At 36.4% G+C, this 15,507-nt stretch overlaps 1 protein-coding gene across 1 annotated transcript in view; it reads left to right on the top strand.

Moving 5' to 3' along the window:
• Positions 1-15,507, top strand: part of LOC100356485 (protocadherin-15) — a 1,660,811-nt gene that overhangs the window by 1,146,493 nt on the left and 498,811 nt on the right. The window contains 1 exon segment of the mRNA XM_070057681.1: positions 3,721-3,876. Within this exon segment, the coding sequence (XP_069913782.1) occupies positions 3,721-3,876 (156 nt within the window).

Here is a 15,507-nt window from a genome sequence, read left to right as displayed (position 1 = left end):
CCTAAGTAGTTGAGTTCCTTAACTCTCGCTTAACGACTTAGTAGAGCAGAATTTGATGTATTTATGACCCTGGTATACAGCAGAATAAAATTATTCCAATGCAAAATTGTACTGTGTGTAATATATTAGCCACAGGGAATCCTTGCCTTCAGTGTGATTGGAATTTATTGCCCACTACATTCCATCCATGCTACTAACAGTTGCACAGAGAGCTAAAGTGGAGAGTGACAACAGTTCCAGGTGACCTGGTTATTTCTAATTTATGTGTACTTAGCAGGAGTAAGTGAGGTCTCAGTGCACAATCCGTTTGATCTTCTATTCAAAAAGACTATGACCTTTCTGTCCCAGAGCTACCACTAGCTGTTGAAATAGAACTTGAGATGGAATGGTTTTATAGATCTCCTTTGAAACATTTACAAGATAAATAATGTTAGAAGAATGTGATTCACCTGATTGTCTTCCAAGAGATTTGCCAAGGGCTAACGGTGCACAGATTTATTCTGTTTTACTTTACAATTAAAATATTCAGGATTTTCTTTTAAAAACCTTTTAAATCTAACACTTTACTGTAAAGATAGAGGGTGTTGAGTTCATATTATTTCCAGAAAATTTTTTGGATCTAGTCTTTTTTTGAATAGTCTTTTATCCTTCAGCTTGCAGAGGTTCAGTGATGGATGTTGTTTTATGGGATAGTTCATTCTATTGTGTGCTGCTTTGGTTTAAAAGAAAACCTCTGCTTATATTGAAAACATATGCTTTGTAATATGTTTAATTCATTGTTCTTATTTCTGGTCTCTGGAACTATAATGAAAAATCTAATAGGTTTTTCCATACCAATTATTTAGATGCTTAGCAAATAACCTTTCTCAAATTATTCCACACATTATGAAAGTGCCTTCTCACTCGAAAGATGGTGCTTCTTAAAATGCACCAGTTTCCACATCTGATAACGTTATTGAATGTACAGTTTACATTAGTGGCCAAGCAGCCCATTTGCAGCACTGCCATGCAAAATCAACTTTGAGTCATTAAAATTTCATGATTAGATTGCATTGTTTCAGGCATTTATTACCTAGGAGCGGTTGGGTAGTTTAGACATTGATGATAGTTGAGTTTTTCCCTATGAAAGACTTAGGATTTACATTTATTACTGGAATATTTAATCAGCTCTATAACCCATTGTTCTGAATTAGAAAGATGACCTTGAACCTATTCTTTTGTCCTTAAATGAAGTACATATTTTTCTGAGCTTCGTGATAGTCATAGATTCTATGCATATAGATTTAATGGGATAGATATCAAAAGGCAATGAGGGGCGGCGTCGCGGCTCAGTAGGCTAATCCTCCGCCTTGCGGCGCCGGCACACCGGGTTCTAGTCCCGGTCGGGGCGCCGATTCTGTCCCGGTTGGCCCTCTTCCAGGCCAGCTCTCTGCTGTGGCCAGGGTGTGCAGTGGAGGATGGCCCAAGTGCTTGGGCCCTGCACCCCATGGGAGACCAGGAGAAGCACCTGGCTCCTGCCTTCGGATAGGCGCGATGCGCCGGCCGCGGCGGCCATTGGAGGGTGAACCAACGGCAAAGGAAGACCTTTCACCTTTCTCTCTGTCTCTCTCACTGTCCACTCTGCCTGTCAAAAAAAAAAAAAAAAAAAAGCAACGAGGTGGGACATTTCACTAGACATCTTTCTCCTCATGTGAATGAGACCTCAGTTTATTCTTTTAGGTAAAGTTATTCAGACTAGCACAAATCTGTTCAATGGTGTTTTTCTTTATAGAGCATAAAAATATCTTGAGACCTAAGCATGTATGGCCTCAGTTAGTTGGAGTTTCAGCAAGTTTCTTCTCATTTACACATGTATTTATAGCATTCTTAATGGGATTTTATGGGCTTCTAGTGATCATGAATATTTTAAATGGATTTTGATCCAAATATCTTATAATCCAAAATTATTAGTTCATATTTTATGTCTATCACTTTTGAGAATTGAGATTTTTATTAATAAAAATACTCGGGTTTATTATGTGTTTAATGTATGCTCAGTATAGATAACCACATGTAATATTGCCAATGATTATATCACAGTGTAATTATTAATCCCTGTTTTTAGATATAAATAACTACAGGGAGATTTTGCTCCTTTCTTAGGTTATACAATTAATAGGTTACAGGACTGGGACAGGAAGCCAGGAAGTTGGACTCAGGGTCATATACACTCATCTAGCTTGCATGCAGTGCCAGTTATTAGGTAGAATGATACACTCTTGAATAAAACAGCAACCCAAAGTTGATGGATCATCCAGTCTAGTAAAGCAATACACACAAAGCATACAAGACATACAATATGCCTAATGGTAAATTAGAAATAGAATAAATACAAGGAAGTAGTGAAAGAGGAAGTTGAAAGGACAGACTGAAGACATGACACATAATATGGAATGGTCAGGATAGGTCATTCTGAAAAATTGACAAATTTTATGAGCGCAAAAGATTTTAAATGTCAGAGAGGTCCTTGGTTGAATACTCTGGCTCTGAAATCAAACACATGCTAAGTATGCATTCCATCTCTAGAAGCTCTTAACTGTAGGATTTGAGTAAATAAATACTCCCTTAATGACACTTTTCTCCTTCAAGGAACTTATCGGAAAAGTAGCTTGGAAATTGGAGCCATATTTAGATGTAGCATGTATTAAAATATTACAGTGATAAAAGCAATAACTGAAACATCTCATGAAAGTTAGAAAATAATTTATGTAAATTTTAATGAGGAACTAACAAATATTTTGTTTGAGAGCTAGAGTTACAGACAGCAGAACAGAGAGAAACGTCTTCCATGCACTGGTTCACTCCCCAAATGGCTGCAATGGCCAGAGCTGGGCCAATCCATAGCCAGGAGCCAAGAGTTTCTTCTGGGTCTCCCATGTGGGTACAGGGGTTCAAGCACTTGGATCATGTTCCACTGATTTTCCAGGCCATAAGCAGAGAGCAGGATTGGAAGAGAAGCATCTGGGAACTGAACCAGCGCCCAAACTCGGATGCCAGTGCCACAGGTGGAGGCTGAGTCTACTATGCCACAGCCCTGGCGCCCAGAAAACTACTAAGTTGTATAACCTGACTTCATAGGTGTTATATTCCAAAATGCTAAAGAAAATCTCTTTTAAGCAGATGATAATAGCTGAGTATGTGACAAACATATATTTCGATACAGGAAAAGATTAACAAATAAGTATTTCTATATGTAGAATGAGAAAGTTTGGAATAAGCAGATTTTCTTCTTTTGATCATCTATATTTTTATTTCAATAATCTTATGGTAGCTTAATGAAAACTACATAAACAAGAAGTTGTACAGCTTATTTACCCCAAGGATTTAATGACTAATACTTTAAAAAAAAAAGTAGACATTCATATCACTGTTTTTAACCTTGAGAGAGACTGACTTTATTTCATCCTATTAAATTTCAGTATTGGTTTTGTGACTCACTCGTCAGTAATTATCTAAGTGGCATGTACCAATACCTGAAATCTTAAATTTGATATACAGAATTGAAGAGTGCAATAATTATGACTTCTTCTTTTGCTTGTCACTTCTTGCAGAATACTCATATTTTCTAGATTATTACAATTATAAACATGAACAAGTATAGAAAATTGTACTAAATAAGGGCAGTGACAGTGACAAGAAGCTTCAATTTCAGTTTTTTAAGATACAATTTCTGCCTTGCAGCCACCAATGAATATACACTCCATTGTAGTGCAAGTCCAGTGCATCAACAAAAAGGTGGGCACTGTCATCTACCATGAAGTGCGGATTGTGGTGAGAGACAGAAATGACAATTCCCCCACGTTCAAGCACGAAAGCTACTATGCTACAGTGAATGAGGTCAGTTACTATCTATTCTCTTGCTGTGCTGCTTGTTATATGTAATTAACTGAACATGATAATTACATCAGTAACTTTTAGATTAATGGGTGTAGCTATTTAGAAGTAGCAGGGAAATTTTTTAGTATTTTATACTTCTCAAAGAAACAGATTCTGGTTGACTTCTGATGTGATTTCAGGAATTTACTTCGCTATGGGAAAGACTCAAATTACTTACAATAATGACCACATAGATCTTTATTTTGATCAAAAAGTTATTTAAACAGTAAATTTAGAAAATACTGCCTAAATCCATATGTGTGTGTGTGTGTGTGTGTGTATGTATGTACTGAAGCTGAGCAGGTGTTATTTATTCTTGTTCTAAGACACTAGACAAATGATTTGTATTTCTAACGTGGTCCTACTAAATTTTGGGAGAAAATATCTATTTGAGATGATGTGATTTTATAGCTATTTACTCAATTTTTAAAATAAGATTCTTGACACCCAAAAAAGTAAGTATAAATCATATCTTAATTCTTATAAGAAAATTCAAAGAAAGTTTAAATATTTTAAAAATGTCATTGCTTAGATTAGAAATTTTTCTTTTTGTTTCTTAAATTTTGCTTTGCTTCCTTTGAGCTAAAATCAGGGTGCCAAGAATCTGATTTATGTTCTTATTAAAACGGTAGTTACCATATTTTTTAATCCATTAAGCAAGAAGATATCTTTGTATGTCTTTAATGTTACCTCATGTGTGTACTATAAGCAGCAAATCATCTTTACTTCTAAGATTTTTAATTCTCTAAAAATTCATTATAATATAGGAGGAAATCAGTGTAATTTGGATAGTAAAGGTGCACTAGGTTTGTAACATGGTTTTTATTTTTGAAATAGTTCAAACCATATTTAATTTATCTCAACATTGTGTTCATAAAAATTTGGGGAAATCATATTTTACATAATCTGAGACTTCCTTGATTTTCACTTAAAAACAAAACTCCTACACATGCAGATTTTAAATTCAACATAGCAAGTTACTGGTCAGAAATTTCTTAGTCTCTTTGAGCCACATTAAAAGTGTCTGCTGTGATATTAGTTAACTAATTTCCCTGTACTTAGTTTAAATGTATATAGTTTGTCTCACTGTAGCATTTGAATTGTACCCTTTGAATTAGATATTAGATGGTTGTTTTGCTTAAGTGTCTACATCATTGGATATAAATCACTGGATAAATGGATTCACTTAGGCAATAGATCCAAATGTACATAATGTGGTGGTTTTGCACCACATTTAAGTGACCCTGTGCCTGTCTATAGTTCTTTATTTTTTCCCACAAAAATGTGTAATGTTCAATTTGAATTTCAAAGCATCTAATGTGACTTACTACTTTTATTCACTTCTCAAATCCTTTTAGTTCCTTGCTGAAACAAAAACAACAAAAATCCAAAACTTTGTGAAGGACCTGTTGAATCATGTCACTTCTCTGTTCAAAAGCTTTGTGATTTCTCATTATCATCAGGCAGGAGAAAGGCTGTCTCCTTTGGGAGACATTGAAGCTTTTTCTTCACCTGAATATTTGTCAATTAACTTCTTTTTTTTTCTTTGTGTTTTCTTTTCTCCTTTTATTTTCTCTTCTCTCTCTCTTTCTCTCTCTCTCTCTCTTTTTTTTTTTTTTTTTTTTGTGTGTGTGTGTGTGTATGTGTCAGAGAGAGAGGGAGAAAAAGAGCGAGCCCTTCCATCCACTGGTTTACTCCCTAGATGGCCACAGTGGCCAAGGATGAGCCCAGAGCTTTATCCAACTCTCCTACATGGGTAGCTGGGACGTAAACACTTGGGCTGTGCTCCTCTGCCTTTCTCAGGCCTTTAGCAAGGATATGGATAGGAAATGGAGCAACTGGGAAACTGCTGGGCAGTGTATGGGATGGCAGCATCGCAGGTGATCCAGCATCATATGGGATGTTGGCATCATAGGCAAAAGCTGTCTCTGCCACACTACGATGCCAGCCCTGTCCATGCATTCTTAAACTTCTGATTCTGTGATGGTGCCTCCCTACTCAGATTAGCTGACTCATATCCCACAAATACTTGATTTTTTGAGGATTGTTCCCATTGTTCATCTTGTTTAAAATGGTATCCTCTCTATCTTAAGTCTCTAAGTTTTATATGTCTTTAAAGGTTAGCTCAATACCAGTTTTCATTAATTCCTATCTGTTCACATTTACTGATCTTCAATTTCTCCAAATATGAATTCTTATTACATCAGGAAGAATGTCTATTAGGGTGATCCAATTAATAATTTTATCTTAGATACCATATGGAGAACCCCAGGTCCGTTTACAGAACTACTCATAAGTGGTTTAATTGAGAATTTTTTTTCTTTTTTTAAACTCATTATTTATTTATTTATTTATTTATTTGAATGAATTACAGAGAGAAAGAGGGAGAGGCCGAGAGAGAGAGAGAGAGAGAGAGAGATCTTTCATCTGCTAGTTCACTCCCCAGATGGCTGCAATGGCCAGGGCTAGGCCAGGCCAAAGCAAGTACCTCAGACAAGTCTCCCATATGGGGCCAGGGGCCCCAACACTGGACTATCCTCTGCTTTTCCCAGGCCATTTGCAGGGAACTGTATCAGTAGTGGAGCAGCTGGGTTATAAACAAGCATCCATGTTGCCGGAGGTGGCTTTACCCGCTGTGACACAATGCTGACCCCCTCAATATATTTTTATAGCCTGTTGAGACAATCCCATTCCATTTGACAGAATTGTGATATCTTGCAAGGACTGATTATATAAAGTGTGTGTACTTGATGATCATATTTTCCCCTTTCAATTTGGCCCATACTAATATCTAGTTTCTTGTGAAAAAAAAAAAAAAAACTTCTTTTTAAACTTCAAAACAGTATCTCAAATTAAAAAATGCATTTGTCTGTTTTCCTTTCCTTCATTTATTTGAATATAGCAGTAGTTGGATTCCACTAGGAAATGCATTAAATTACATATGCATATATACTTAAGCATATATATGTATGTGTTTGTTGTCATCTTTTCCTCTACCTACAATGCTTGCTGTAAAATAAAATAAGTTTTACTTTGTATAAGATTGCAAGATATGTTCCATGCTATTCCTCCATTTAGTACATAGCATGCAGTTAATGAAGTAAAAAGACCCAAATTTTCAACTTTTTTTTTAAATGGAATGTTTATTTACTTGAAAGGCAGGGATACCAAGAGAAGCAGAGAGAGAGGTCTTCGATCTGCTGCTTTCCTCCTCAAATGACCACAGTGCCAGGACTGGGTGGGGCCAAACAAGGAGCCAGAGGCTTCATCCAGGCAGAGGCTTCATCCAGGTCTTTGACGTGGGTACAGGAGCCCAAGCACTTGAGTCATTCTCAGCTGCCTTTGCTTTCCCAGGCCATTAACAGGGCACTGGGTGGGAAGCAGAGCTGCTGGGACATGAACAGGTGCCCACATAGGTGTCTCAGGTAGCAGCTTTGCCTGCTACACCACAGTGCTCACCCCAAGATCTAAATCTTTTTAAAATCATTCAAAATTTAAGATTGTTGATATTAAATGATCTCACATATCACTGATTTTTAAAGTATAAGTCATTAATACCGGTTTATAAAATAATCCTCTGCAGGTAAAGTCCCAATCAGTCAGTCTTCTCATTGAGATGAAAAAACTGAGACCTGAAACAGTAGTGAGTTAACAGAAAGTAATTTGATCCAAAAGTTGGTAATGCTGCTAAAGTTCTTTGTCCTTGTTCATTTGAACACTCATCAGTGACCAGTACAACATCCTAAATTATAACCTTGCTCATGAAACTTAGTTTTGAAATAAACATCAGAGTTCATATTTAAGGTAATAAAGTTTCAATTTTATAATAATATTAGGCACTTTCATAGTTGTACTAAATGCAAGCCTCCTATGCTGTTGAACATAGGTTCATCTGAGTACATGAAGAATTCACCAAAATATTTGTCATGACTATCTAAATGTCAAGTAAGCATTACAACAAGGAATGTAATTTCTTGCTTATGAGCAGCACATTGGACATGGAAATTATTTCTGGTAATTTGAGACTATTAATTGTGGACAATTGTGTTACTAAGTAATAAGTCTGGCTGGTGTGAAGAACAAAAGTGCAGTTTTTGCTGATCACTCTTTTGCGATTTTTGGAAGATAAAGCTTTTGTGACAGTGATGTTAATAATACATGCATCCCACCCCCCAAAATTCCTCTTGACATAATGAAAATAAACAAGGGCAAGTCAAGGCGAACATAATGTTTCCTTGGGGCCAAGAATTTATATCATGTTAATATAGAGGTTATATTTGTCTTGGTCTTTAATGGTCGCTTCACAGATGGGACGATTTTTCAATCAATACTAATTTATTTTCATCACCTTGGATATCACCTTAAATGTACTTTGCTGCTATGATATGAAATGATTTATTGAAGATAAGTGGTTGGCACTTTCTGGAAGAATGTTTCCCTGCATTTCACTTGACAGGGAGATGATTTACAGTTTGGGGGATGTAGAGCAACATGGGAGGGTAAAGAATAAAGAAAATGAGGAAGGGAAGAAGGCAGGAAGAAAGGGAACTCCAGCAGGAAGGAAACATGAGAACTACTTAGAGCATATATTAGGTATACTAAAATAAGTAAATGTAAACTTAGCATTTATTGACCTATTTCTACAGAGTAAGCACTGCATTGTCTAGTCCTCAGAGTAACCTTCACAGTAGCACTGTGAAGAAGTGCAAATCCCGATTCAGAGATGAGAAAATTAAGGACTGAGAGGTCATATAACTTTCCCAAGCATATCCAGTGATGGTAAAACTGAGAAAATTTTAAACCAGTTTAGTCAAACTCCATCATAGAGCCTCCTAACTGAAGCACGAAAAAGTGTTATAGCAATATGTATGGTGTTGTGATGTCTTACAGAATTTTTGACCCACATGTTTTTTTAATTAAACATTGTAGTTCCAATAACAGTGTGATAAATGGTTATTATAAATGACACATATCATAATCTACATCTATTGTGCATAATAGGTATTCATTACAGAAGACATATGAATTTTGTAAACTTTAATAAACATAAATATTCAAAGTACAGCTTTTGGATTACAGTGGCTTTTTCCCCGCATAACCTCCCTCCCACCTGCAACCATCCCATCTCCCACTCCCTCTCCCATTCCATTCACATCAAGATTCATTTTCAATTCTCTTTATATACCGAAGATCAGTTTAGCATATTTAGTAAAGATTTCAACAGTTTGCACCCACACAAAAACACAAAGCATAAAGTACCATTTGAGTGCTAGTTTTACCTTTAATTCACATTGGACAACACATTAAGGACAGAGATCCTACATGGGGAGTAAGTGCACAGTGACTCCTGTTGCGGACTTAACAAATTGACACTCTTGTTTGTAGTGTCAGTAATCTCCCTAGGCTCTTGTCATGAGTTGCCAAAGCTATGGGAGTGTTTTGAGTTCACCAACTCTGATATTATTTAGACAAGGCCATAGTCAAAGTGGAAGTTCTCTCCTCCCTTCAGAGAAAGGTACCTCCTTCCTCGATGGCCCGTTCTTTCCACTGGGATCTCACTCACAGAGATCTTTCATTTAGGTCTTTTATTTTATTTTATTTTTTTTTTTGCCAGAGTGTCTTGGCTTTCCATGCCTAAAATACTCTCATGGGCTCTTCAGCCATATCCAAATGCTTTAGGGCTGATTCTGCAGTCAGAGTGCTGTTTAGGACATCTGCCATTCTATGACTCTGCTGTGTATCCTGCTTCCCATGTTGGATGTTCTCTTATTTTTAATTCTGTCAGTTAGTATTAGCAGACACTAGTCTTGTTTATGTGATCCCTTTGACTCTTAGTCCTATCATTATGATCAATTATGAACTGAAACTGATCACTTGGAATAGTGAGATGGCATTGGTACATGCGACCTTGATGGGATTGAAATGGAATCCCCAGGCATGTTTCAACTCTACTGTTTGGGGCAGGTCTGATGGAGCATGTGCCGAACTGTACATCTCCTTCTTCTCTTATTTCCACTCTTATATTTAACAGGGATCACTTTTCAGTTAAATGTAAACACCTAAGAATAATTGTGTGTTATTAAATAGTTCAACCAAAAATATAAAGTAGAACAATCAAAAATTAAAAGGGATAAAGTATTAAGTTGTTCCTCGACAGTCAGGACAAGGGCCTATCAAGTCATTGTTTCTCATAGTATTCATTTCACTACAACAGGTTTCCTTTTTGGTGCTCGGTTACTTGTCACCGATCAGGGAGAACATATAATATTTGTCCTTCTGGGACTGGCTTATTTCACTCAGCATGATGTGTTCCAGATTCCTCCATTTTGTTGCAAATGACCAGATTTCATTTTTTACTGCTGTATAGTATTCTATAGAGTACATATCCCATAATTTCTTTATCCAGTCTACTGTTGATGGGCATTTTGGTTGATTCCTGTTCTTAGTTATTGTGAATTGAGCTGCAATAAACATTGAGGTGCAGACAGATTTTTTATTTGCCAATTTCATTTCCTTTGGGTAAATTCCAAGGAGTGGGATGGCTGTGTTATATGGTGGGGTTATATTCAGGTTTCTGAGGAATCTCCAGACTGACTTCCATAGTGGCTTGAGCAGTTTGCATTCCCACCAACAATGGGTTAGTGTCCCTTTTTCCCCACATCCTCGCCAGCATCTGTTGTTGGTAGATTTCTGTATGTGAGCCATTATAACTGGGGTGAGGTTAAACCTCATTGTGGTTTTGATTTGCATTTCCCTGATGGCTAGTGATACTGAACATTTTTTCATGTGCCTGTTGGCCATTTGGATTTCCTCTTTTGAAAAATGTCTATTGAGGCCCTTGGCCCATCTCTCAAGTGTGTTGTTTGTTTTGTTGTTGTGGAGTTTCTTGATCTCTTTGTAGATTCTGGTTATTAATCCTTTATCTTTTGAATAGCTTGCAAATATTTTTCCCATTCTGTCTGTTGCCTCTTCACTTTCCTGACTCTTTCTTTAGCAGTACAGAAACTTCTCAATTTGATGCAATCCCAAATGTTAATTTTTGCTTTGACTGCCTGTGCCTCTGAGTCTTTTCCAATAAGTCTTTGCCTGTGCCTATATCTTGCAGGGTTTTTCCAATGTTCTCTAATAATTTGATGGTGTCAGGTCGTAGATTTAAATCTTTAATCCATGTTGAGTGGATTTTTGTGTAAGGTGTAAGGGGTCTTGCCTCATGGTTCTGCACGTGGAAATCCAATTTTCCCAGCACCATTTATTGAATAGACTGTCCTTACTCCAGGAATTGGTTTTGGATGCTTGATCAAATATAAGTTGGCTGTAGATGTTTGGGTTGATTTCTGGTGTTTCTATTCTGTTCCATTGGTCTATCCATCTGTTTCTGTACCAGTACCACGCTGTTTTGATTACAACTGCCCTGTAACATGTCCTGAAATCTGGTATTGTGATGCCTCCAGCTTTGTTTTTGTTGTACAAGATTGCTTTAGCTATTCAAGGTCTCCTGTGTCTCCATATGAATTTCAGCATCATTTTTTCCAGATCTGAGAAGAATGTCTTTGGTCTTTTTTTTTGTTTGTTTAGTTTTCTTTTGACAGTCAAAGTTAGACAATGAGAGAGAGAGAGACAGAGAGAAAACTTTTCCTTTTCCGTTGGTTCACACCCCAATGGCTGCTATGGCCGGCACACCGTGCTGATCCGAAGCTAGGAGCCAGGTGCTTCCTCCTTGCCTCCCATGTGGGTGGACCTAGGCCATCCTCCACTGCACTCCCAGGCCACAGCAGAGAGCTGGACTGGAAGAGGAGCAACTGGGACAGAATCCGGTGCCCCAACCAGGACTAGATCCCGGGGTGCTGGTACCGCAGGCGGAGGATTAGCCTAGTGAGCTGCGGCACCAGCCCTCTTTGGTATTCTTAAGTTAGAATAGCTAATCTTGAGGTAGACAAAAACTTTACTTCCCATGGATTTTTTAAAATATTTTTTTAAATTTAATTGAGAGGTAGAATTAGAGAGAGAGACAAGAAAGGTATTGCATCTGCGAATTCACTCCCTGAATGGCTACAATGAACAGAACTGTGCTGATCTGAACCCTGGAGTTTCTTTCTAGTCTCTCATATGTGTGCAAGGGCCCAAAGACTTGTGCCATCTACTATTGCTTTCCCAGTCCATAGCAGAGAGCTGGATCAGAAAAGGAGCAGCTGTGACTCTAACCAATGCCCATATCAGATGCAGGCACCACAGGTAGAGGCTCAGCCCACTATGCCACAGGGCCAGCCCCTTCTAACAGATTTTGAAGTCAGTAATGGGTAACATCTTTGTTTCAGGTATTTAAAGATTTTAAAAAATTATACATATGATAACATTGTTATTTTGAGTCAACAGTGGTTTATTTAAGGTTGTAGAGCTATAACAGGCCTAAAATTTTTATTGTTTTTAAAAATTTTTATATTGAAGTCGTATTTTACCCACAGAATGTAAATAACCATTTCATTTATATTTAGCTTTGTTGTCAATTAGTCATTCATAAGTTTTTTCAATGAAATCCCATCAGTGACAGCTTAACATCAAGAGGCATTTTTCAAAAGAGGAAATTCCAGTGGCTAACAGGCACATGAATAAATGCTCAGGATCATTAACCCTCAGGGAAATGCAAATCAATACCACAATGAGGTTTTACCTCACCCCAGTTAGAATGGCTCTCATATAGATATCGAAAAACAGTAATGCTGACAAGGATGAGGAGAAGAAGGCCCCCTAATCCACTGTTGGTGCACATGCAAGCTAGTACAGTCATTGTGGAAGGCAGTATGGAATATTCTCAGAAATCTGAAAACAGATCTACCTCATGACCCAGCCATCCCACTCCAGGGAATTTACTCAAATGAAATCAGTGTATGAAAAAGTTCTCTGTAGCCTATCTTTATTGTAACTAAATTCACAATAGCTAAGATATGGCACCCTGATGACGATCAACAGATGTTTGGATAAAGAACGTGTGGTATATATACACTATGGAATACTACTCAGCCATACAAAAGAATGAAATTCTATCTTTTACAAAGAAAGGGATGCAACTTGAAACCATTATACTTAGTGAAAAATGCCAGCCCCCAAAAGCCAAATATGTTTTCCCTGATCTGTGGTAACTAATAGAGTATAAAAAATATAACATATAATTACTAGTGCATTTGTGTTTTTATGACTGTATTTCTACAGCTGGATGTAGGATGCATAATGCTTTGAAGAGGTAAACTGAAAGTAGCATGCAATGATTAAAACAACAAACTGTTGAATAGACACCGATAACAAGTAGGGAGGATGTTTCAGTGGATGATGTCACTGGGAAGAAGGAGCTCTTGATTTTAGACGACTCAGGATTAAAAATGTTGCAGATGCTATATATATATATATTGTTTACAATACAATTACAATACAATTGTTTACAAGGAGGTGATAAACAGTTCAAGTTAGAGTTCAAGGGGAGAAGATACTTGGTATGTCTAGAAAAAAAAAAAAAAATGATAGTGCCCCATGTCAAGTTTCACATTAAATCCGACACTCATTAAAAACTCAACATTGAAATTATTTAACACTTAAAAAAGCTTTATAAAAATAAATAAATTGCAAAATGGAAGTATTCTGAAAATGTGCCAATTCCCTCCCATTTTTACCTCTGTTCCAAGACTTAGCTAAGATAATTTGTGCATGGAGAATTAGACTAGAGCTTTTTCTCCACCAAATAAATCCATTGATTACCCAAATAGGATGTAATTTTACAGCTCCTTGCTGGAAATCACTGAATGCTACAGAAATTGCAAGATGCTTTGTGTCAAAGATTCAGGTCAGCATCAGCTAACTGAAGTTCATCTTTAATCATTAGCCTTCATTTTTAGGAATTTGGGACTAGGTGAAGGCGGTTGAGGTAGAACTTCCCCATTTTGAAGCTGCGGGGATTTAAGAATGTCAAGAAGGAGAATTTTCTCTATATTCTTTAATTAATGACTGGCAGTTGGCCTGCTGCTACACTGGCTCATAGGATAGAAAATATTTTATCTATAATCACTTGAGATACTATTTTCATATCAGAGTGAAGCCAAATAAGAGTTGAGACCTATTGTGATGACCAAAAACATTATTTTTAGTAAATTAATACATGAGTTCCCAGCAGCCAGAAACAAAGATAGCAGATAAAAATAGCTATCTCATATCTCATATCCTTAACTACAGGAGAATAGACATAAGGTAGGGTATGTGATTATCCTTGGATATGATAATCATGTTGTGAATTCCTCAGTTTTTAGCCAAAGACAATAGCTTGTGAATGATTAATAAAAATGATAGTATATATTTGATATTTAGTATCTTCTTTGTTCCAGACCTGCAAATAGGAAATGTTTGACTCTCACAATCTCTCTGCAAATCTCATTATTTATAGAGAAAAATAATTTCATTTTAGCGATCTGAAGTAACTTGTTAAAAGTCTAATATTGTGGGATCTGATGGACATGATATGTAAAAGGATATTTCCCTGTTTCAAACACAATCACTTTAAACAAAAAAAAAAAAAAAAACAGCCTGTTATGTTGAGAAACCACAAAAACCAATTTGGTGGCAGGTATAACATTTAAGGAAAATATATGAGGTAAGAGTGAAATAGGAAGTAGAATATTTTGAATTAAATTTAGAAATAAGCGTACGTGGATAAAATTTTTAAAGAAACAAGTAAAAGCTCTCTAGATTTTTGGAATACATTATATAGTTTAAAATAACAGTGATGACAACAAAAGAAACATGCATATTTAATAACTTGGTAAACATGAGTTAAATGATTTACGATCATTTGCATAGAGCTCTAGGGGAAAATTAGAGATTTATTCATAATATGATTAGGAACTGTTTGAGAATTTGCCCTATTTCACACTCCCAGAAACACTGCAATCATATCGATGAAGCAATGTTAGTATGATTCCCCTTTGACCGAATGTCCCTTTTTCCCCATCTGCAAGTCATTTCCACAAGCACAGCTTTTTGACACTCAATAGAAAACGTTCCAAGAGCTTGACAGCTTCATAGATTTGTGTTTGATCAGGTTCATTCATTTCTTACCTACATTCAACTTCAAAGGATCCTTAACAAGTCCAAACTTAAAATGTCATTTTCTATTTTGGGAGATGAATATTTGTAGTTGAAATAACCTTGGATTCCAGGAACAATTAAGTTGTTTCATAAACATCGACATTACAAGTTTATCAAAAACTGTATTCTGGTTAGTAACTTAAATATCTGGTAACTTTGGATTCAGTATATTTTTAGAATTTGTTTTTCCTACTTTTATTATTAGGTATTTTTCTTCGGAACTAATTTCATATAAGATCGATTCGAAATTTGTTCTTAGTCAAAATTTGCTGATGGTAAGATTTTTGCCTAGATCTTCTCACCAACTTAGCTACAGCTTATCCTCATTGTTTAAGTAAGATCAGAATACAGTGATATATATTATATATAACCATTCACTAACTGCATTGCATGCAAAACAAATTCAAAGTGTTTCCCATGCAGTAGCTCTTCTAAAACTTATGCATACCTACACACAGACTGAAA

Source organism: Oryctolagus cuniculus, chromosome 15 (assembly GCF_964237555.1).
Source record: "Oryctolagus cuniculus chromosome 15, mOryCun1.1, whole genome shotgun sequence".
Taxonomy (NCBI): domain Eukaryota; kingdom Metazoa; phylum Chordata; class Mammalia; order Lagomorpha; family Leporidae; genus Oryctolagus; species Oryctolagus cuniculus.
The sequence above is the reverse complement of the archived record's forward strand: the minus strand, read 5'-3'. Positions and strand labels throughout refer to the sequence as shown.